Source organism: Hyla sarda, chromosome 10 (assembly GCF_029499605.1).
Source record: "Hyla sarda isolate aHylSar1 chromosome 10, aHylSar1.hap1, whole genome shotgun sequence".
Lineage (NCBI taxonomy): Eukaryota > Metazoa > Chordata > Amphibia > Anura > Hylidae > Hyla > Hyla sarda.
Genome location: NC_079198.1, coordinates 62,238,009 through 62,257,063, shown reverse-complemented (window position 1 = coordinate 62,257,063; position 19,055 = coordinate 62,238,009). Strand labels below are relative to the sequence as shown.

The 19,055-nt window shown below is 41.2% G+C and overlaps 1 protein-coding gene across 8 annotated transcripts in view; it reads right to left on the bottom strand.

Moving 5' to 3' along the window:
- Positions 1-19,055, bottom strand: part of SYNGR4 (synaptogyrin 4) — a 191,611-nt gene that overhangs the window by 25,331 nt on the left and 147,225 nt on the right. For 6 of the 8 annotated variants that reach the window (XR_008848538.1, XR_008848537.1, XM_056544618.1 and 3 more), the window contains exons 4-5: positions 14,620-14,759; positions 10,685-10,886 (exon numbers count right to left, since the gene is read on the bottom strand). Coding sequence is in view for 6 of the 8 variants with exons in the window: in XM_056544618.1 (XP_056400593.1) it covers positions 10,704-10,886; positions 14,620-14,759 (323 nt within the window). In the remaining 2 variants the exon portion in view is untranslated. Of the gene's footprint in view, positions 1-10,684; positions 10,887-14,469; positions 14,511-14,619; positions 14,760-19,055 lie in introns of those variants that run through there. The other 2 variants (XM_056544623.1, XM_056544622.1) reach the window with 2 other exon arrangements.

The following is a 19,055-nucleotide window of genomic DNA, read 5'->3' as shown; positions in this document are numbered from 1 at the left end:
ATTCTTTGCCACTAAGATATTTTGCTGCATTTACTGCTATACAATTTACACTTGTGGTTTTCACATAATTTTTTTTTAAATAAATCATAATCCATATAATCATTTATAAGGCTAGGTTCACACTACTGAAATTCCGCTTGTCTGCTTGCAAAAGTTTGTTAGAGTAATTTCTGCCTCTATAGCCTATTTTCAGTCAATCTGCCTCCATTCCGCATTGGGTAAAAATTCACCTCCAAATGAGAGTCCCATTGAAGTCAATGAGATTCTGCTTGAAAATCCGCCTGAATAAAAAGCACCATCAGTGTGAATGGGTGCACGAAAACCCATTCACTCGCATATACATTTTAGTAAGAAGAATTTTTGCCTGCAATTTCAAAGTGGAATTGCATGCAGAATTTCAGTAGTGTGAACCTAGCCTAAGGCTAGGTTCACACTGAGGAATTTATGGGCAGAATTTCTGCCGGAGATCGAGCTGGTGGCACTTGGACCGCGTGGACTACATTGCCGTCCCCATAGATGGCAATGCATTTCTGAGCAGATCTCCCAAAAGATCCACCCAGAAATGCATTGCAGTCTATGGGGGCATCAATGCAGTCTGCTCGGTCCTGGCAATCTCTGGCAGAAATTTTTCCCAGAAATTCTGCAGTGTGAACCCAGCCTAAGGGGTTCAAATACAGCTATTTATCCTGAGCCAGAGTAAAACAATACCAAACCCATGAGACAGTAGCCAGTGTTCCTAATTTCAGGGAAAGAAATTCCCACCTGACTCCATATATGTCAGAATCAATGACCTGGATAATCAACCAGTAACTTATACACAGTGAGCAGAGTCCCTTAGTTTCATATCTCCATCTTCCACTACTCTGTAGTACACTACTATGATCTTTCAGTAAATAAAATCCCTTTAAGCTGATGGTGAAACCTTCTTTACTATAGATATAGAGGATGATTGGTTTAAAAAGATAATTAGAGCAGATTTCTGGGCTGTACATTAATACATTTATTTGTATTTGTTAGGTCAAAACCATATTTTGTCCATAAAATAACCCCAATTTTGATAATCTGTCTAAGTACTACATTTCTAGTACGTACAGGTTCATTCAGCCCCGTGACTTCCCAAGCAACTCTTTTATCTCTTCACCCATTCTGTTGGCATACAGGTTTTCTCACCCCAGTATACACCCTATATTTTATTCTTTTATATATATATGTATTTTTATACTACCCTTTATGAATTGATTCTGTGATCTCAGATATACATATATGTATTTTTTAAACTATATATTTCAATAAAATCACTTTTATACATGATCATACTTGTCATAAGTTACTTCTAACTGGGGTATATTCACAATTTTGTTGTGTGGTCTTCCACACCTGTAGGTTGTTGTTTTAGTTGCTCTTTTAGTGAACAATAAACCCCCTCACCTATCTATATTATATTATTCTATTTGAGCCCTTGAGGAAAGTCTTTTTCGGTCACATAGAGGATGATTGGTTTAAAAAGATAATTAGAGCAGATTTCTGGGCTGTACATTAATACATTTATTTGTATTTGTTAGGTCAAAACCATATTTTGTCCATACAATAACCCCAATTTTGATAATCTGTCTAAGTACTACATTTCTAGTACGTACAGGTTCATTCAGGGTTAGGGTGTGTTCACACTGCGGAGTGAGCGCTGAATCTCCGCTCATGGAATTCAGCGAGCGGAGATTCAACCTGGCAGCCTCGGTCAGCGGTAGGACCCGCGGCACTGCGCTGCCACCATTGACGGCTATGCAGTGCTCGTGGAATTCTGCACAAAGAATGAACATGTTCATTCTCTGTGCGGAACAATTGCTCAGTGTGAACGGGTCTCGCAGAAACTCATTCACACTGATGTAAAAGTTCACCGCACGTAATTCCGCTAGCAGAATTCCACCTGCAGAATTCCATGGGAATTGCTTAGTGTGAACGAACCCTTAGTGGTTGCTTATTTTGAAACATCCCCCAATTGTGCTATTTCTTTTCAATCGGTTTAAATCACTTATAGAGCAAAAAACGTACATACAAAGAAAGCACACGTGTGAATCTAGGCAAAAATATACACTTATGGTTGACATTTTAAGAGCTTTGAAGCCTAAAGGTAACCTGTTATGTAGGATAGGATGCTTTAGCCAAAGGTAGCAAAATGTAGGGACAGACACACTGGCCCTGATAGTAGAGTGTAGTTTTCTTTGGGGGTTTTAATTCCCTACAATTTTTTCCCCACAGTATTTACTTAGGTTTCCCTACAATTTGCACTTTTCCCTACAGTTACCTATTTTACACCTGCTCTGATCTGTCGGGTTTTCCTCAGCTCAAATCCACCACATTTTCTGTGGAAACCTTAGGCTTGGGCTTTTGTGAAAATGTCGGGGACATTCCCCTTTTTCAGCGGCCACCCCACTTTCAGATTTTTTTCAATTATGCCACAAATTCTGGCGCAGACAGAAATTCTGGCCAGAATCTGGTGCACAACCCGACAAAACATGTCTGGTTTTTAGAAGTCAATTTTTAGCAGTCTGTCCTAACACTAGCTTGCAGTACGTGGCCAGAGAAATGTCTTGCCCACCTGCATGTTTGATTTATTTTTTTTGTATGTAATCACTCCTACATAAGGGCTTGTTTTTTGAGGGACATATTGTATTTTATACAGTTTTTTCTTTTTTTTTTCTTTTTTTTACCATTTTGGGTTATGTATTTTTGGTAGGTACTAACCAATGTAAACCACAAACGCCCCAATAGACTGGCTATTTTGGAGATTCTCTGCCCCAGTTGTTTAGCCTTTGTAATTTGGCCCTTGTCACAGTTCATCATATTTTTCTGCATGCTTATTTTTACATCTAAAGTGCTTATTATTTTTACATCTAAAGTGCTTATAAAATGCCCCTGGAGTGCAATTTTTTTTATAAATATAAAAAGAATCACCTCCCCCCCCAAAAAAAATTTCATTATCCCCTTATCACATTTTTCAAAGAAAAAAAAATGTTATGTAAAAATAGACTGTTGTCTCAGATTTTTCCCAGGTTGCAATGTGGCTGAGACCTGACCTCACTAGTCAGCTGATCACAGGGAGCCTGTCTGCTTCAATGGGTGGAGAGAGATCAATCTGCAACTAATGCAACAGCTGTAGGCACCCTGATTGAAAAGCACAGGTCTTTTGAATGCATGCAGCTCATTTATGTTTCAATGGGTGGGGTGGCTGATGTGTGGGAGGGAGGAAAATGGAATGATGGGATTTGTAGGCAAAAGAAGAAAACTCAAACAGGAAATACCAGTTCACAAAAAGCTAGCCCCAGTATTATGGTAATTTCACAACATAGCCATTTAGCCCCATGACAAGCGCAGATCCTTCCTAAGCATGTCCATTACTGTTTGCCAGGTACATACTAAAATCACCTTATGGCGGATAACCCCTTTAATATGGAAGGGATTAATGTATATTTTTTTGTATCAAAAAAAGCCCCTATACAAGGTGAAAAATAAAAATATTATGGGTTTTAGAAGGTGAAGAGAAAGAAAGTTTTAAATTTGGTGTTTGGGAACAGGATAAAGGGGTTTTCCCACAGAATAGGCGTGAACCGCTGGGGACCCCCATGATCTCAAGAACGAGGGCCCAAGTCTCCAGTTAAAATGGAGCATCGGGCAACACATGCGCTTTCGCTGCTTTATTTATTCTCTATGGGAAATGTAGAGACAACCAAATGCTGTATGTGGCTATCTCGGGTAGCTCCATGGACTTGAGCCTCACTCAATAGATCATACTGCTTGATCTACCTTTCAATTGTATTCTAAATTCTATATAACATATAAATAATAAAACAAGTCCAAAATGTATCAAAAATTTCGCTAAACCAGAGATTGTTGGGATGAGGGTTTCAACCCATACCATACCCACACACTGAAAAACATTATATACAGAAGAGAACATTCCACCTACAATGATACATAATGCTGTAGGTCTGCCTTGCTGCCTCTTGAACTGGAACTTAGATGTGTTACAAGAGCAACAAAATCAGAGCATTATCAGAACACTTTAGAGTGAAATAAGCTCCCAAATTTAGGAAAACTAGCTTTGAGTCAAACACAATGGCCCAGATTAATCAAAGAATGTCTACAGTAGAGCTATTTTCCCATGTTTATTTTGGTGGTGGGTTTGACTAGCATGCATCTTATTTATCAAGAAGGTGCAGCAAAATGATGAATTTTGCGCAGCTCTGCTGTGGAGGGAAAAGCTCTACCACATACACTTTTTTCTAGACACTTGTGAGGGAGGGAAGTAGACACTTTCCCGAGTCCTGAATTTTGCAGGTTAGGTGTTTTTACTTACTTTCACAGAGCTGCCGGGACATTTTTACTTGCATTTTAGATGCTACAATAAAATTTGATTGCGGTGTCTAAGGGGTTAAAGCCATTTATCACCGTGATCAATGATGTCTGGCATTAGAGATGGGTCCTGGTGGCAGATAGCCGCCAGGACCACCGAGCTATGACCCGCGTTTGGCTCCTGAGCACATGTCATAGAAGGGGAGTGGGACACTGTCGTCCACAAGAGGTTAAAGGTTGAATTGCAGAAGGTAGAAATTATTCTTGGCAACCTTTGCGCACAAAATAGCGACTTTTGACAAAAAGTCGTAAATGATAAATACGTGACCACTGCATGGTCAAAAAGAAAAAGTTCTACGGGTAGGCAAAAAGAGTGAAACTGTCTATATCAAAAGGCGCATAAAAGTCTCAAAATATGCTGCTTGCGCCTGAACTGCGTCTAAACATGTAAACATAGACAAAAAAATGCTCTATAAGCAATGATAAATCTCCCCCAATGGGTCTTACAGCAGGATTATGTCTCAAAGCATACATTTAAAATTACACAATTGTTGGGGAAAAAAAATGGTTGTTTTAAACGGGTCCAAAATTAGTCCTGATCTCAAACCAAGTAAAACCTTTGGAGTTTAAATTGGCTACTGGGAAAAGGAACCCTGCAAATACTCTAGAGCTTGAGAGAATTACAGTAGAAATTTGTCAGAAACTACCAGCCGACATGTGCTATAAGCTTACAGATGGCTACAAAAATGATTGGAGGTTGTCATTGTTGTCAAAGGTTGTTAACCTCTTCAGGACATAGGGCGTATGGATACGCCCTGCATTCAGAGTCCTTAAGGACCGAGGGCGTATCCATACGCCCGTGGGAATTCCGGTCCCCACCGCTAGCCGGTTGGGGACCGGAGCCGGATGTCTGCTGAAATCGTTCAGCAGGCATCCCGGCATATCGCCCATGGGGGTCATTATGCCCCCCCATGTCGGAGATGGCCGCAGATCGCTGGACAATTCAGTCCAGCGATCTGCGACGATTCCGGGTCAATCGGGTCTCCAGTGATACGGTGACCCGGAATTACTGGCTTTTCGGGGCCGTCTCTGACGGTCCCGAACAGCCATAGCCTGCAGGGGTGAGGTGGCACTGGTGCCACCTCACGATCGCCCTGATTCATCGGACGGTTTACCGGCCGACCAATCAGGGCGCATGCTGCTGGTGTCACTCCCGCAACCCGCTCCACCCCTCTTCCGGAGGACATGAGCGGGTGCGGGACGTGGACCCCGGGAGCTGGGGACCCCGATCCCCAGCGTCAATGTTGGGATCGGGGAACCAGGAGCGGTGGTGGCGGTGGCGAGAGACTGACCTGTGTCCCGGAGCAGCAGCAGGAGGTGAGTGACAGCCTCCTGCTGTTGCTTAGCAACAGCTCCCAGCATGCAAAAAGGGCATGCTGGGAGCTGTAGTTATGCAACAGCAGGAGGCAGACAACCACAACTCCCAGCATTCCCTTATGGGCATGCTGGGACTTATGGTTTTGCAACAGCGAGAGGCACATTTTTTCTATGGAAAAGTGTACCTTCAGCTGTTGTATAACTACAACTCCCAGCTTGCACAAACAGCTAAAGTGCATGCTGGGAGTTGTAGTGGTGCATCTGCTGGTTGCATAACTACAACTCCCAGCATGCCCGTTGGCTGTCGGTGACTGCTGAGAGTTGTAGTCTTGCAACAGCTGAAGGCACAATGGTTGTGAAACTCAGAGTTTTTTTTTACCTAACTCAGTGTTTCACGACCGGTGTGCCTCCAGCTGTTGCAAACTACAACTCTCAGCAGTCACCGTACACCATGCACCGTACATGCTGGGAGTTGTAGTTTTGCAACAGCTGGAGGCTCACTGGTTGTGAAACACTGAGTTAGGTCACAAACTCAATGATACATAACCAGTGTGCCTACAGCTGTTGCAAAACTAAAACTCTCAGCATGTACAGTCTGTCAGCGCATGCTGGGAGTTGTAGTTTCGCAACAGCTGGATGTTCCCCCCCCCCCCCCCAATGTGAACATACAGGGTACACTCACATGGGCGGAGGTTTACAGTAAGTATCCGGCTGCAAGTTTGAGCTGCGGCAAATTTTCAAACTGCCAGCTCAAACTACTGTGAACCCCCGCCCGTGTGACTGTACCATAAAAACACTACACTACACTAACACAAAATAAAATAAAAAGTAAAAAACACTACGTATACACATACCCCTACACAGCCCCCCTCCCCAATAAAAATGAAAAACGTCTGATACGCCACTGTTTCCAAAACGGAGCCTCCAGCTGTTGCAAAACAACAACTCCCAGTATTGTCGGACAGCCGCTGACTGTCCAGGCATGCTGGGAGTTTTGCAACAGCTGGAGGCACCCTGTTTGGGAATCACTGGCGTAGAATTCCCCTATGTCCACCCCTATGCAAGTCCCTAATTTAGGCCTCAAATGTGCATGGCGCTCTCATTTTGGAGCCCCGTCGTATTTCAAGGCAACAGTTTAGTGTCACATATGGGGTATCGCCGTACTCGGGAGAAATTGTGTTATAAATTTTGGGGGGCATTTTCTGCTTTTACCCTTTTTAAAAATGTTAAATTTTTGGGAAAACAAGCATTTTAGGTAAAAAAAAACATTTTTTTTTTTACATATGCAAAAGTCGTGAAACACCTGTGGGGTATAAAGGTTCACTCAACCCCTTGTTACGTTCTCCGAGGGGTCTAGTTTCCAAAATAGTATGCCATGTGTTTTTTTTTTTTTTGCTGTCCTGGCACCATAGGGGCTTCCTAAATGCGGCATGCCCCCAGAGCAAAATTTGCTTCCAAAAAGCCAAATGTGACTACTCCTCTTCTGAGACCTGTAGTGCGCCAGCAGAGCACTTTTCACCCCCATATGGGGTGTTTTCTAAATCGGGAGAAATTGGGCTTCAAATTTTAAGGGGTATTTTCTGCTATTACCATTTTTAAAAATGTAACATTTTTGGGAAAACAAGCATTTTAGGTAAAAATTATTATTATTTTTTTTTACATTTGCAAAAGTCATGAAACACCTGTGGGGTATTAAGGCTCACTTTATCCCATGTTACATTCCCCGAGGGGTCTAGTTTCCAAAATGGTATGCCATCTGTTTTTATTTTTGCTGTTCTGGCACCATAGGGGCTTCCTAAATGCAACATGCCCCCCAAAAACCATTTCAGAAAAACGTACTCTCCAAAATCCCCTTGTCGCTCCTTCCCTTCTGAGCCCTCTACTGCGCCCGCCGAACACTTTACATAGACATATGAGGTATGTGCTTACTCGAGAGAAATTGGGCTACAAATACAAGTAAAAATTTTCTCCTTTTACCACTTGCAAAAATTCAAAAATTGGGTCTACAAGAACATGCGAGTGTAAAAAATGAAGATTTTGAATTTTCTCCTTCACTTTGCTGCTATTCCTGTGAAACACTTAAAGGGTTAAAACACTGACTGAATGTCATTTTGAATACTATGGGGGGTGTAGTTTTTATAATGGGGTCATTTATGGGGTATTTCTAATATGAAGACCCTTCAAATCCACTTCAAAACTGAACTGGTCCCTGAAAAATATCGAGTTTGAAAATTTTTTGAAAAATTGGAAAATTGCTGCTTAAATTTGAAGCCCTCTGGTGTCTTCCAAAAGTAAAAACTTGTCAATTTTATGATGCAAACATAAAGTAGACATATTGTATATGTGAATAAAAAAAATAATATTCGTAATATCCATTTTCCTTACAAGCAGAAAGCTTCAAAGTTAGAAAAATTCTAAATTTTCAAATTTTTTATCAAATTTACGGATTTTTCACCAAGAAAGGATGCAAGATACCACAAAATTTACCACTATGTTAAAGTAGAATATGTCATGAAAAAACTGTCTCGGAATCAGAATGATAACTAAAAGCATCCCAGAGTTATTAATGTTTAAAGTGACAGTGGTCAGATGTGCAAAAAATGCTCTGGTCCTTAAGGCCAAAATGGGCTTGGTCCTGAAGGGGTTAAATCAAGACTTTGGGGGAGATTTATCAAAACCTGTTTAGAGGAAGAGTAGTGCAGTTGCCCATGGTAACCAATCAGATTGGTTCTTTCATTTTTCACAGGTCTCTTTAAAAAAGAAAGAAGCAATCTGATTGGTTGACATGGGCAACCGCACCACTCTTCCTCGGCGCATGTTTTGATAAATCTCTCCCTTTGAAACCTTAATGTTGTCCATGTCACCTAGTGGCCCTGATTTACTAAGAGTATTGGGTTTTTACTAGTGTGGAATGTTGTTTCAGACTTTCATGATTCCACTCTACAGGGTGGGACATTTATATGGATACATGTTAAGAAAATGGGAATGGTTGGTGATATTAACTTCCTGTTTGTGGCACATTAGTATATGTGAGGGGGGAAACTTTTCAAGATAGGTAGTGACCATGGAGGCCATTTTGAAGTCGGCCATTTTGAATCCAACTTTAGTTTTTTCAATAGGAAGAGGGTCATGTGACACATCAAACTTATTGGGAATTTCACAAGAAAAACAATGATGTGCTTGGTTTTAACGTAACTTTATTCTTACATGAGTTATTTACTAGTTTCTGACAACTTATAAAATGTGTTCAGTGTGCTGCCCATTGTGATGGATTGTCAATGTAACCCTCTTCTCCCACTCTTCACACACTGATAGCAACACCGCAGGAGAAATGCTAGCACAGGCTTCCAGTATCCGTAGTTTCAGGTGCTGCAGAATGGGCAAAACAAAAATTGGAACAGGACCCTCAATTTACGCAGATTTTGTTCAGTGATGAGGCAAACTTTTATGTGAATGGTAAAGTTAACAAACAGAACCACCGCTATTGGTCTGACACTAACCCACATTGATAGATCCCTCCAAGACTGTTGGAACACAAAAATGTATGGTATGGTGTGGTATATGGGGTACAAAGATAGTGGGGCCATTCTTCATCAATGGAAACCTCAAGGCCACTGGATATGTGAAATTGCTACATGATGATGTGTTTCCCCCTTTATGCACTGAAGCTGGCACGTTCCCTAAGTTTTTCCAGCAAGATGGTGCACCACCACATTATGGGTGTCAGGTCCAAGCATTCCAAGATGAACAGTTTACTGGAAAGTGGATTGGTCATCGTGGGCCAGTTGAATGGCCCCCAAGGTCTCCCGATCTGACTTCCTTAGACTTTTATCTTTGGGGTCATCTGAAGACAATTGTCTATGCTGTGAAGATACGAGATGTGCAGCATCTGAAACTATGGATACAGGAAGCCTGTGCTAGCATTTCTCCTGCGGTGTTGCTATCAGTGTGTGAAGAGTGGGAGAAGGGGGTTGCATTGATAATCCAACACAATGGGCAGCACATTGAACACATTTTATAAGTGGTCAGAAACATGTAAATAACTCATGAAAGAATAAAGTTACGTTAAAACCAAGCACATCATTGTTTTCCTTGTGAAATTCCCAATAAGTTTGATGTGTCACATGACCCTCTTCCTATCGAAAAAACAAAAGTTGGATTTAAAATGGCCGACTTCAAAACGGCCACCATGGTCACCACCCATCTTGAAAAGTTTCCCTCCTCATATACACTAATGTGCCACAAACAGGAAGTTAATATCACTCCCATTTTATTAAGGTGTATCCATATAAATGGCCCACCCTGTATTTACTATGGGTATTCACAAATTCCCAGGTCGATAAAGTTTTCTGACCAACTTTTTCTTGGTGTAAATTCACAGGCATTTACTTACAGGATTTTCTATTAATTCAATAGTAAATAGGTCAGGTTGTGAGACCACTACTCTTTTGTAACTGTTCATGTCCCTTTCTGACAAACCATGCCCCTTTTAGCTTTTCCCAATGTAATGTCGGGTTTCTCAGATTTTGACATTTTGCAGACACTATGGAGGAGATTTATCAAAACCTGTCCATAGCAACCAATCAGATTGCTTCTTTAATTTTTGAAAAGACCTCTGAAAAATGAAAGAAGCGATCTGACTGGTTCCTATGGGCAACTCAGTAACTTTTCCTCTGGACAGGGTTTGATAAATCTCCCCCTATGCGCCAAAATACCAACAAAAACTAGTTGGTTTTAGCTTAGTAAATGAGGGCCAGTATATTTTTTTATTTCTTTATTTACAAATAGCTGCATACTGTATATGTTGACAGGCAACCATTTGTTGACTATATCTGTAAATGCTATTAAATATTGTAAGGATACAAAGTTGTAAATATCTACTTATTTCTCAAGATATTTGCATTTTATACAAAAAAATCAGTTATCCTTCTTGTCTGGTTCACTGAATGTAACTTACATCCATGTACTATTTTAAATCAATTTTGCAATGTATTATCCATTTCCTGAGCAGATGTCATAGGAGGAGTTGCACTGTCAATTTTGTCGATACTTGATGACAGTCTTCTCATGGCAGGAAAAATGCCTTCCACTGTAGAATTCTTATAGTCATTTGAAAGGCTGTGGCGAAGCCTCATATAGGCCAAATATGACAACACCACCTATTAAAAAAGAATTATAAAATTGAAATCAGATTTTTTAATCTAGTTGTATTTGTGGTATCTGTTTACTACCATAAAGGGGTATTCCAGGAAAACACTTTTTTTTTTTATATCAACTGGCTCCAGAAAGTTAAACAGATTTGTAAATTACTTCTATTAACATTTTTTAATCCTTTCAATAATTATCAGCTGCTGAAGTTGAGTTGTTCTTTTCTGTCTGGCAACAGTGCTCTCTGCTGACATCTCTTCTTGTCTCGGGAACTGCACTGAGTAGAAGAGGTTTGCTATGGGGATTTGCTTCTAAACTGGGGGGTTCCCGAGACAAGTGTCATTAGAGAGCACTCAGACAGAAAAGAACAACTCAACTTCATCAGCTCATAAGTACTGAAAGGATTAAGATTTTTTAATAGAAGTAATTTACAAATCTGTTTAACTTTCTGGAGCCAGTTGATATATATATATATATATATATATATATATATATATATATATATATATATATATATATATATAAATGTTTTTTTTCCTGGATAACCCCTTTAACAACATTAGATATGAATATGATGTTTGATAAATTTTAGTATTTTTCAATTTGAACAGCATGCTCCAGATATATAAAACTGTGTGAGAGGAAAAGTAGAGAGGCTTTTCCATAGCAACCAATCACAGCTCAGCTAACGAGCGATGGTTGGTTGCTATGGAAAAATCTCTCTTTTTCTCTCACGTTAAAGGTTAAACCCTGCTTTGTCTGCTGCACGGTATTATGGGTCAGGGGGAGGGGCGCTTTTGATACTTTTGTATTTATTTGGTATTTTGATAGTATACAGTTTGGACCTTTAAAAAGGGTTAAACCAAAACGCGTCGGTCTCTTGGTTTTATGCTTCACCTTCCCTTATGGATATTTTAAGAAGATGTGAATAAACTATGTGTTTTTAAAGATAATCCTGTTCCGGAGTACTGAGCCTTTTTCCACCTCATTGAGGATTGTGTGAGCTAAAAATTAATCAAACATCATATTCATGTCTAGTGTTGTTATGGTAGTAAATGAGTAATAAATATAAAGTGTTGGCTTCGGGCTAAATGAATCTAAGGCTTGACTAAACTAAATTCCTAACCCCAAGGCCATAGCCCGGGGAGCAAAAACACCTCTAATTAGTCCCCCTTAAAATATAACTTTTATTGCGTGTACTATTAAAATGAAAATTAACTCAGCAAGGTGATGATTAAAAATAGGATGTCAGGTAGGATAGTACCGGTATAGTTAGAGCAACATAGCTTCAGTGTCAAGGGGTCTGCAGCAGCCCAACATTCCAACACTGACACCTGATGAAAACACTAGATTGCCGCCTATACATGTTTCGCTGTCTCCACGGCGTTCTCAAGAGGCAAAATGTGGCAACAACACTACAAAATGGCGGCGGGGCTATTTATAGATAATCCTTATCTATAAATAGCCCCTGCCGCCATTTTTTAGTGTTGTTGCCACATTTTGCCTCTTGAGAACGCCGTGGAGACAGCGAAGAATGTAGAGGCGGCAATCTAGTGTTTTAATCAGGTGTCAGTGATGGAATGTTGGGCTGCTGCAGACCCCTTGACACTGAAGCTATGTTGCTCTAACTATACCGGTACTATCCTACCTGACATCCTATTTTTAATCATCACCTTGCTGGGTTTATTTTCATTTTAATAGTACACACAATAAAAGTTATATTTTAAGGGGGACTAAATAGAGGTGTCTTTGCACCCCGGGCTACGGCCTTGCGGTTAGGAATTTATTTTTGCCTTTTGGCCTCAATAGTCCCCTTTGGGTCAATTTTGGAGTTTTGTAAGGCTTGACTAGACTTTAGTAACTTTAGTCAGTTAAGGGGATTTTCCACATGCATGAAAAACATGGCTTCCCGGACCATTCTGGTCTGTGCGTAGCCACCAAAGATAGTCGGGAAGCCGTAAGCAGCCTCGTCAGCAATTTGTGTAACTTTCATTTGCATTAATGGGAACTGCATAAATGGCATAGTACCAGCAGTTACATTAATTCAAAATCTGAATGAGAAAAAAATAAGAGCAATGCTAATTTTTCAGTGCTCACATTTATCATGTAAAAAAAGTTTGTATTTTCTACAGGTTATTATTATTTTTATTTTTTGGCAGGAAAGTCTACTAGACTAATTCACACAATCATGTGGATCTGTTCCTGTGGATATTCTCGCAGAAGCTGAAAAGAGAATAAAGTCAAGGGTTTTACATTTGCAGATTTTACTGCAGATAACCAACAACAGTATCACAGGGCACTGCACATTTAATTGTAAAGGTAAGCTGCATGCAGGGGCCCTTCCGCATGCAGAGATCATGATTTGTCAGTGGCATGTGAAGTGTTAAAGTATACCTGTCGTGAACAAAAACTTTGTAGATAATACCATTATATGTATATATGTAATATACATTGGTTAAAAATGTGTATATTTTTGTCCCTACAGCTATTGTCTGTGTGTCTCTGTCAGGAGTCCAAATACAGGAAGTGTGTGTCGACAAGCAGGGCTCTGTGCGCTGAAGTCAAGCAGGGCTCTGTGCAGTGAGACTCTATGACACGCTCCTGGCTCACACAGCAGGATGACTGACAAGCCAGGAGCCTGCACAGACCCCTGCTTGTCCTGCCTTCACTTCCTGTATTTGGACTCCTCAGAGAGACACACAGGCAATAGCTGCAGGGACAGCATTTTTTCACCCAAAAATCTAAAATAAATGTAATCAATGTATATTAGAAATATACATATGAGTATTATCTATATTATATCAAAAGTTTTTGTTAACGACAGGCACACTTTAAACTACTTGGAGAGGAGAAACCTCAGCTCCAGGTAGTTATAGCTGAGGCCAAGCTATTAGACGGACAGCTGAGCTCCCATGATCCTAACAAGGGAGAGCAACAGATGCTTATTCTGAAAAAATAACCACCATAAAACAGGACAGACAGGCAGAGAAAGAGAGAGAAGAGATAGAATGTGTGGGCAGATAAGAACCATTCTGCCCATCTAGTGTGCCCAATATTCTTAATACTATGGTAATAATACTATTATACTAGTCCTAGCATTAGATAGACAGACAGACAGACAGAAAGATAGTTAGATAAACTGCTTGTAGTCATGGAGACACATAGGGCTGCTTAGGAGTTGTAGACACAAAACTTTTTACAGACTAGCTTAGGAGCAAAAAATAAAATGACACATTTTCAAGAAAAGCTCATTTTTAGTGGCATGCTGCTATGTTTGTGGTTTTATTTTTTGCTGTCAGATGTTACTTTAAAGTCTACAGTAAAATCTAAAATTCACTTGATACACTGCATTTTTTAGGAGTTTTTTGGCATTTTTAAGGTCAGTGACATTTTTTAATGCAGCTTTCTCTGAATATTTTTTTTCTTTTGTTTTTTTTCTTATAGGTTTCTTAAAAGAGCTTGCACAGAGACCAAAAAGCTAAATTGCCATTAAAATGTCATAAAAATACATACTACATCTTTAAAACCACTGGAGTTAATATATATATTAACATGTGTTGTAAACCACCAAAACAGAAATCTGTAAAAAGTTGCCTGGAAGTGCTTGTCCTTTATTCTTCTTTCTTTCAATAACCCTATGGAATGTGAAGTTGTTATTCAGAATCACCAAATACACCTTTATACGAAATAATGCAGTTTGCATTATGTGTTGGAAACACACACGTTTGTGTTAGTGTAACTTACCCAGCAAGGAATAGAAAAAAAGGAGAAGACAATTGCAGTTTGGACACTTGCAACTCCCAGTGGATAGGCATCCGGTACTGACAGAGCCCACTCTTTTGCCATGAAGCAGAATCCAATAAACCAAAGAGCAGCGCAGAAAACTGTAATATAATATTGATATCTAGTTATTATCATAGATACCAAAATTTACAGTTGCAATTTTCCATTTAGTCCATAAAATTTTATTATAAGGGGTGGTTTTCCACTACATTTTTGTTTGTTTCAATGTTTCCATTACACAATGGCCCTCATTTAGTAACAGGATCCCAACACTTTTTGTCGGGTTTTGCACCAGAATTCTGTCTGCGCCAGAATTTGCGCCAGAATCTGGCGCACAACCCGACAAAATCAAAATCACTCAGAGTGGGGGAAAAAAAAACGACAAAAGGGGCGTTTTTCCAGACAAAAAAAAAAACACTCCGAGTGTGAAGAAAACTCACAGGAAAACCTGTGAGTTTTGCTTCACAGAAAACCGACAGCTCAGAGCTGTCGGTAAATTCCTCAAAACGGAGTGAATCCTGCTACCCCCAGCATGGAACAGGGTCTGTTCCATGTTGGGGTTAGTAGTAGAGGGGCTGAGGGATTGATCGCACCCGGTCTCTCTTCTGAGACCCGATCCGATCAGATGTTATTAAACAGGGGAGCGGGCGGCATGGTCCGATCCCCTGCAATGTACAGTAAACTTTCATTTTTAAATTCCGGGACCGAGGAGCCAATCAGGGCTCCTGGCAGGGTTTTAATATAGAAGCACTGTGGTGGGCAAAGATGTATAGAATTGCTGGGGGGGTATATATCTGGCCTCTCCAGCGTTTCTATATATCTTTCCCCCTGCTGCGCTATATCAAACTTAGTGCCCGCTGCGCTTGAATAAATGTACTGCCCCCCCAGCGCTATTATATATCTATACTGACCCCTGCTGCACATATACTGACCCCCGATGCGCATATTTATATATATACTGACCCCCCCCCAGCTGCGCATATTAATATTCATGCTCTCCCTCCCCTGGCTGCCAATGAATGAAAACTCTATTAGCGGCGGAGTGGAAGGCTGCTGCCCGCTCACGCTGCTAAGAGTTTGTCATTCATGGCGGGCAGCAGCTGCATATCATGCGGTGGGGGTTCAGAAATATGGATATATGTCTGACCCTCACATCATACAGATACAAATGCCGGCTCACCGCTATGAATGACAAGTAAAGCAGTGCAGGGAGCGGAGGCTCGCGCTGCTGCTCCTAATAGCTTACTTGTCATTCATAGCGGTGAGCCGGCATTTGTATATGTATGATGTGAGGGTCAGACATATATCCATATGTCTGACCCCCACAGCATGATATGCAGCTGCTGCCCGCTATGAATGACAAACTCATAGCAGCGTGAGCGGGCAGCAGCCTTCCGACCCGCCGCTAATAGAGTTTTCATTCATTGGCAGCCAGGGGAGGAAGAGCATGAATATTAATATGCGCAGCTGGGGGTGGGGGGGAGGCAGTATATATAAATATGCACAGCAGGGGTCAGTATATGCGCAGCGGGGGTCAGTATAGATATATAATAGCGCTGGGGGGCAGTACATTTATTCAAGCACAGCGGGCACTAAGTTTGATATAGCGCAGCAGGGGGAAAGATATATAGAAACACTGGAGGGGCCAGATATATACCCCCCCCAGCGATTCTATACATCTTTGCCCACCACAGCGATTCTATATTAAAACCCTGCCAGGAGCCCTGATTGGCTCCTCGGTCCCGGAATTTAGAAATTAAAGTTTACTGTACATTGCAGGGGATCAGACCATGCCGCCCGCTCCCCTGTTTAATAACATCTTATCAGATTGGGTCTCAGAAGTGAGACCCTGTGCGATCAATCCCTCAGCCACTCTACTACTACCCCCAACATGGATCAGACCCTGTTCCATGATGGGGGTAGTAGTACAAGCACTTATGTAGTCAGAATTTGCAGAGACTTTTTTCTGTCGCACAGAATACATTTTGTGCGACAGAAAAAAAACCTGCGACAGAAAGAAAGGGAAATTGGGCGACAGATTAGTAAATAGCATCAGAAAAAAAAGGAGTAAAGGACTTGCAAAAACACAAACCGACACTCCACTCTTAGTAAATGAGGGCCAATGTTTAATTTTTCTGTATACAAAAACATAGTCAACTATGCCATTGGGTACGGCAAAAAAAAAAAAAAACGTATACATTGCTATTATTTTTAACAATGACAGAAGATGGTGTCAATCAGGATTTTCAGGTTTCTGCAAATATAGTTTCTTCATTTAACAATGAAAACTTGTTTTCATATACAAGTCTTAAGTGACACACTGCCAAAGTAACCTGGTAAAGGTATTATATGGGTATTCCTGCATCAAAAATTATACCTCATTAAATGTATAACTACAAGATAGACAACATTGTAGTATATACCTCTGGCCAGTACAGGAAGGACATAACAGGAGGGTCTGGCTGACCGCAGTCATCGGGGCTGTGTGAGCGAGACAGCCACAGTGACTGGGAGCAGTCAGCGAGGCTGTGAGAGCGAGGCTTCACATCTTCTGCCTACAAAATCGCCTAACAGCTGAGCTGAAGCACAACCAATAGTAGAGAGAGGGTGTGCGCAGCTCAGCCAATCACACACGGTGAGCTGACTCAGCTTTTACATCAGCTGGCTGTAACGCTCACAGTAGTAGTAGTAGCGCTGCTGGATGTGGATCCTCCAACCTGTGTGGCAGATGACACGGGCCGTATCGGGGAGCGAAGTCTAAGGTGCCGCTGGTCTTCACCAGAGCCCGCCACAAGGCAGGATGGGCTTGGAGTGGCAGGCAACACCCAGGTCGCTACTGCGATACGACTCAACCACACAGGTAACTGGGCAAGACGAGGTACAGGTGAAGTCATACTTAGCAGAAGGTCAGGGCAGGAGGCAAAGTTGCGTAGCCAAATAACGCAGCTGAAGGGTCAAAATACATGGGCAAGGCAAACAGACAATAGGAACGCTTAATCTCAGGTTAACCAGTAGTAGAATAGAAAAATAACCTTTTCAATGGCGCTGCTGGTTCCAAGGGTTGAAAAAACTGTAGCTAGAGATATAGGTAGTGCAAAACACTGGACAGTTTATTTAAAACCAAAATCATAAAAAACAATAAAACAGAAGGATGTCCTTCTGTTTTATAGTTTTTTATGATTTTGGTTTTAAATAAACTGTCCAGTGTTTTGTACTACCCACATCTCTGGCTACAGTTTTTTCAACCCTTGGACCAAGCAGCGCCCTTTCCTGCAACCTGAGGCTTAGCAGCGGTTCCTGCCTTCCGTTTTAACCCCTTTCGTGGGTTTACATGCAAGCTCTGACTTGCCACAAGGTGAGCAGTCACTACCTAGGGTTCCTATAGGCCCCGCCACGTCTATACCTCTTACTATCATTATTGTCTCAACAGTATCACACGAGGTGCCCCTCCGGGTCTCTTTGTTTTTTTCCTCCACAGTTACTTAATCTCAGGTTAGGGGCACTGAAGATCCGGCAGGGAAGTGTGGGAGGTGTAGGAACTTATAACTGAGGCACAGTGATTACTTAATTATTGGGCATACTGGCTCTATAAATGGGGACATGTGCGCCAGAGCAGGGAAGAAGAGGAGGAGGCAGAAGGAGCATCCAGGAGATTCACTCTAGAAAAAGAGGATGTCGCACGGTACCTGCATATTTACCAAAGAATCACGGAGTAAGTATTCTCCAAACCGATTTGGAACTAAAATGAATAGTTCATTGGTATAAGATAAGACAATGCGTTTTGCGAGGGGACCCTCACTTTGTCAGGTCTGTATAGTTTCACGAGGGTCTTCTCGCGAAACTCGGTGTCTTATCGTATAATTAAACTAGTCCTTTTAGTTCCACATCGCTTTGGAGAATTATTACATCATGATCATCGGTAAATATCCAGGCGCCGCGCGACATCGTCTTTTTTTCTAGAGTGAATCTCCTGGATTCCCTCACCACTGATGCAGTCTGCGAACACCGCCATCATAGATGATCAGTTCTGGATGTCTGGAAGCCATAAGGCTATACGGAAGAGAATTATGCTCTAAAGAGTGCCTGACGCGCAACATGAATAGGTGAGTTTATCCTCTCACCAAAATTATTTTGGCAAATGGTGTGTCTATTTGTTACCCATTTAATGGCACTTAGATTGCGCCTTATGTTCTTGTCCCTTTTCTTCTTTTTATATTGATAAAAAATTAGCTAAAAATGATGCATCGTTCAAGGAGGGACAGTTTAGAAAACGCTACTTCTAAATCGAAAGAACTACTGAATTTATGGCTCAGGGTAAGCACAGCAGGGAGACAGCATTAAATGGGTTATCCACCTTAAGGTGATGTTAGTACTTACCTGCCAGACAGTAATGGACA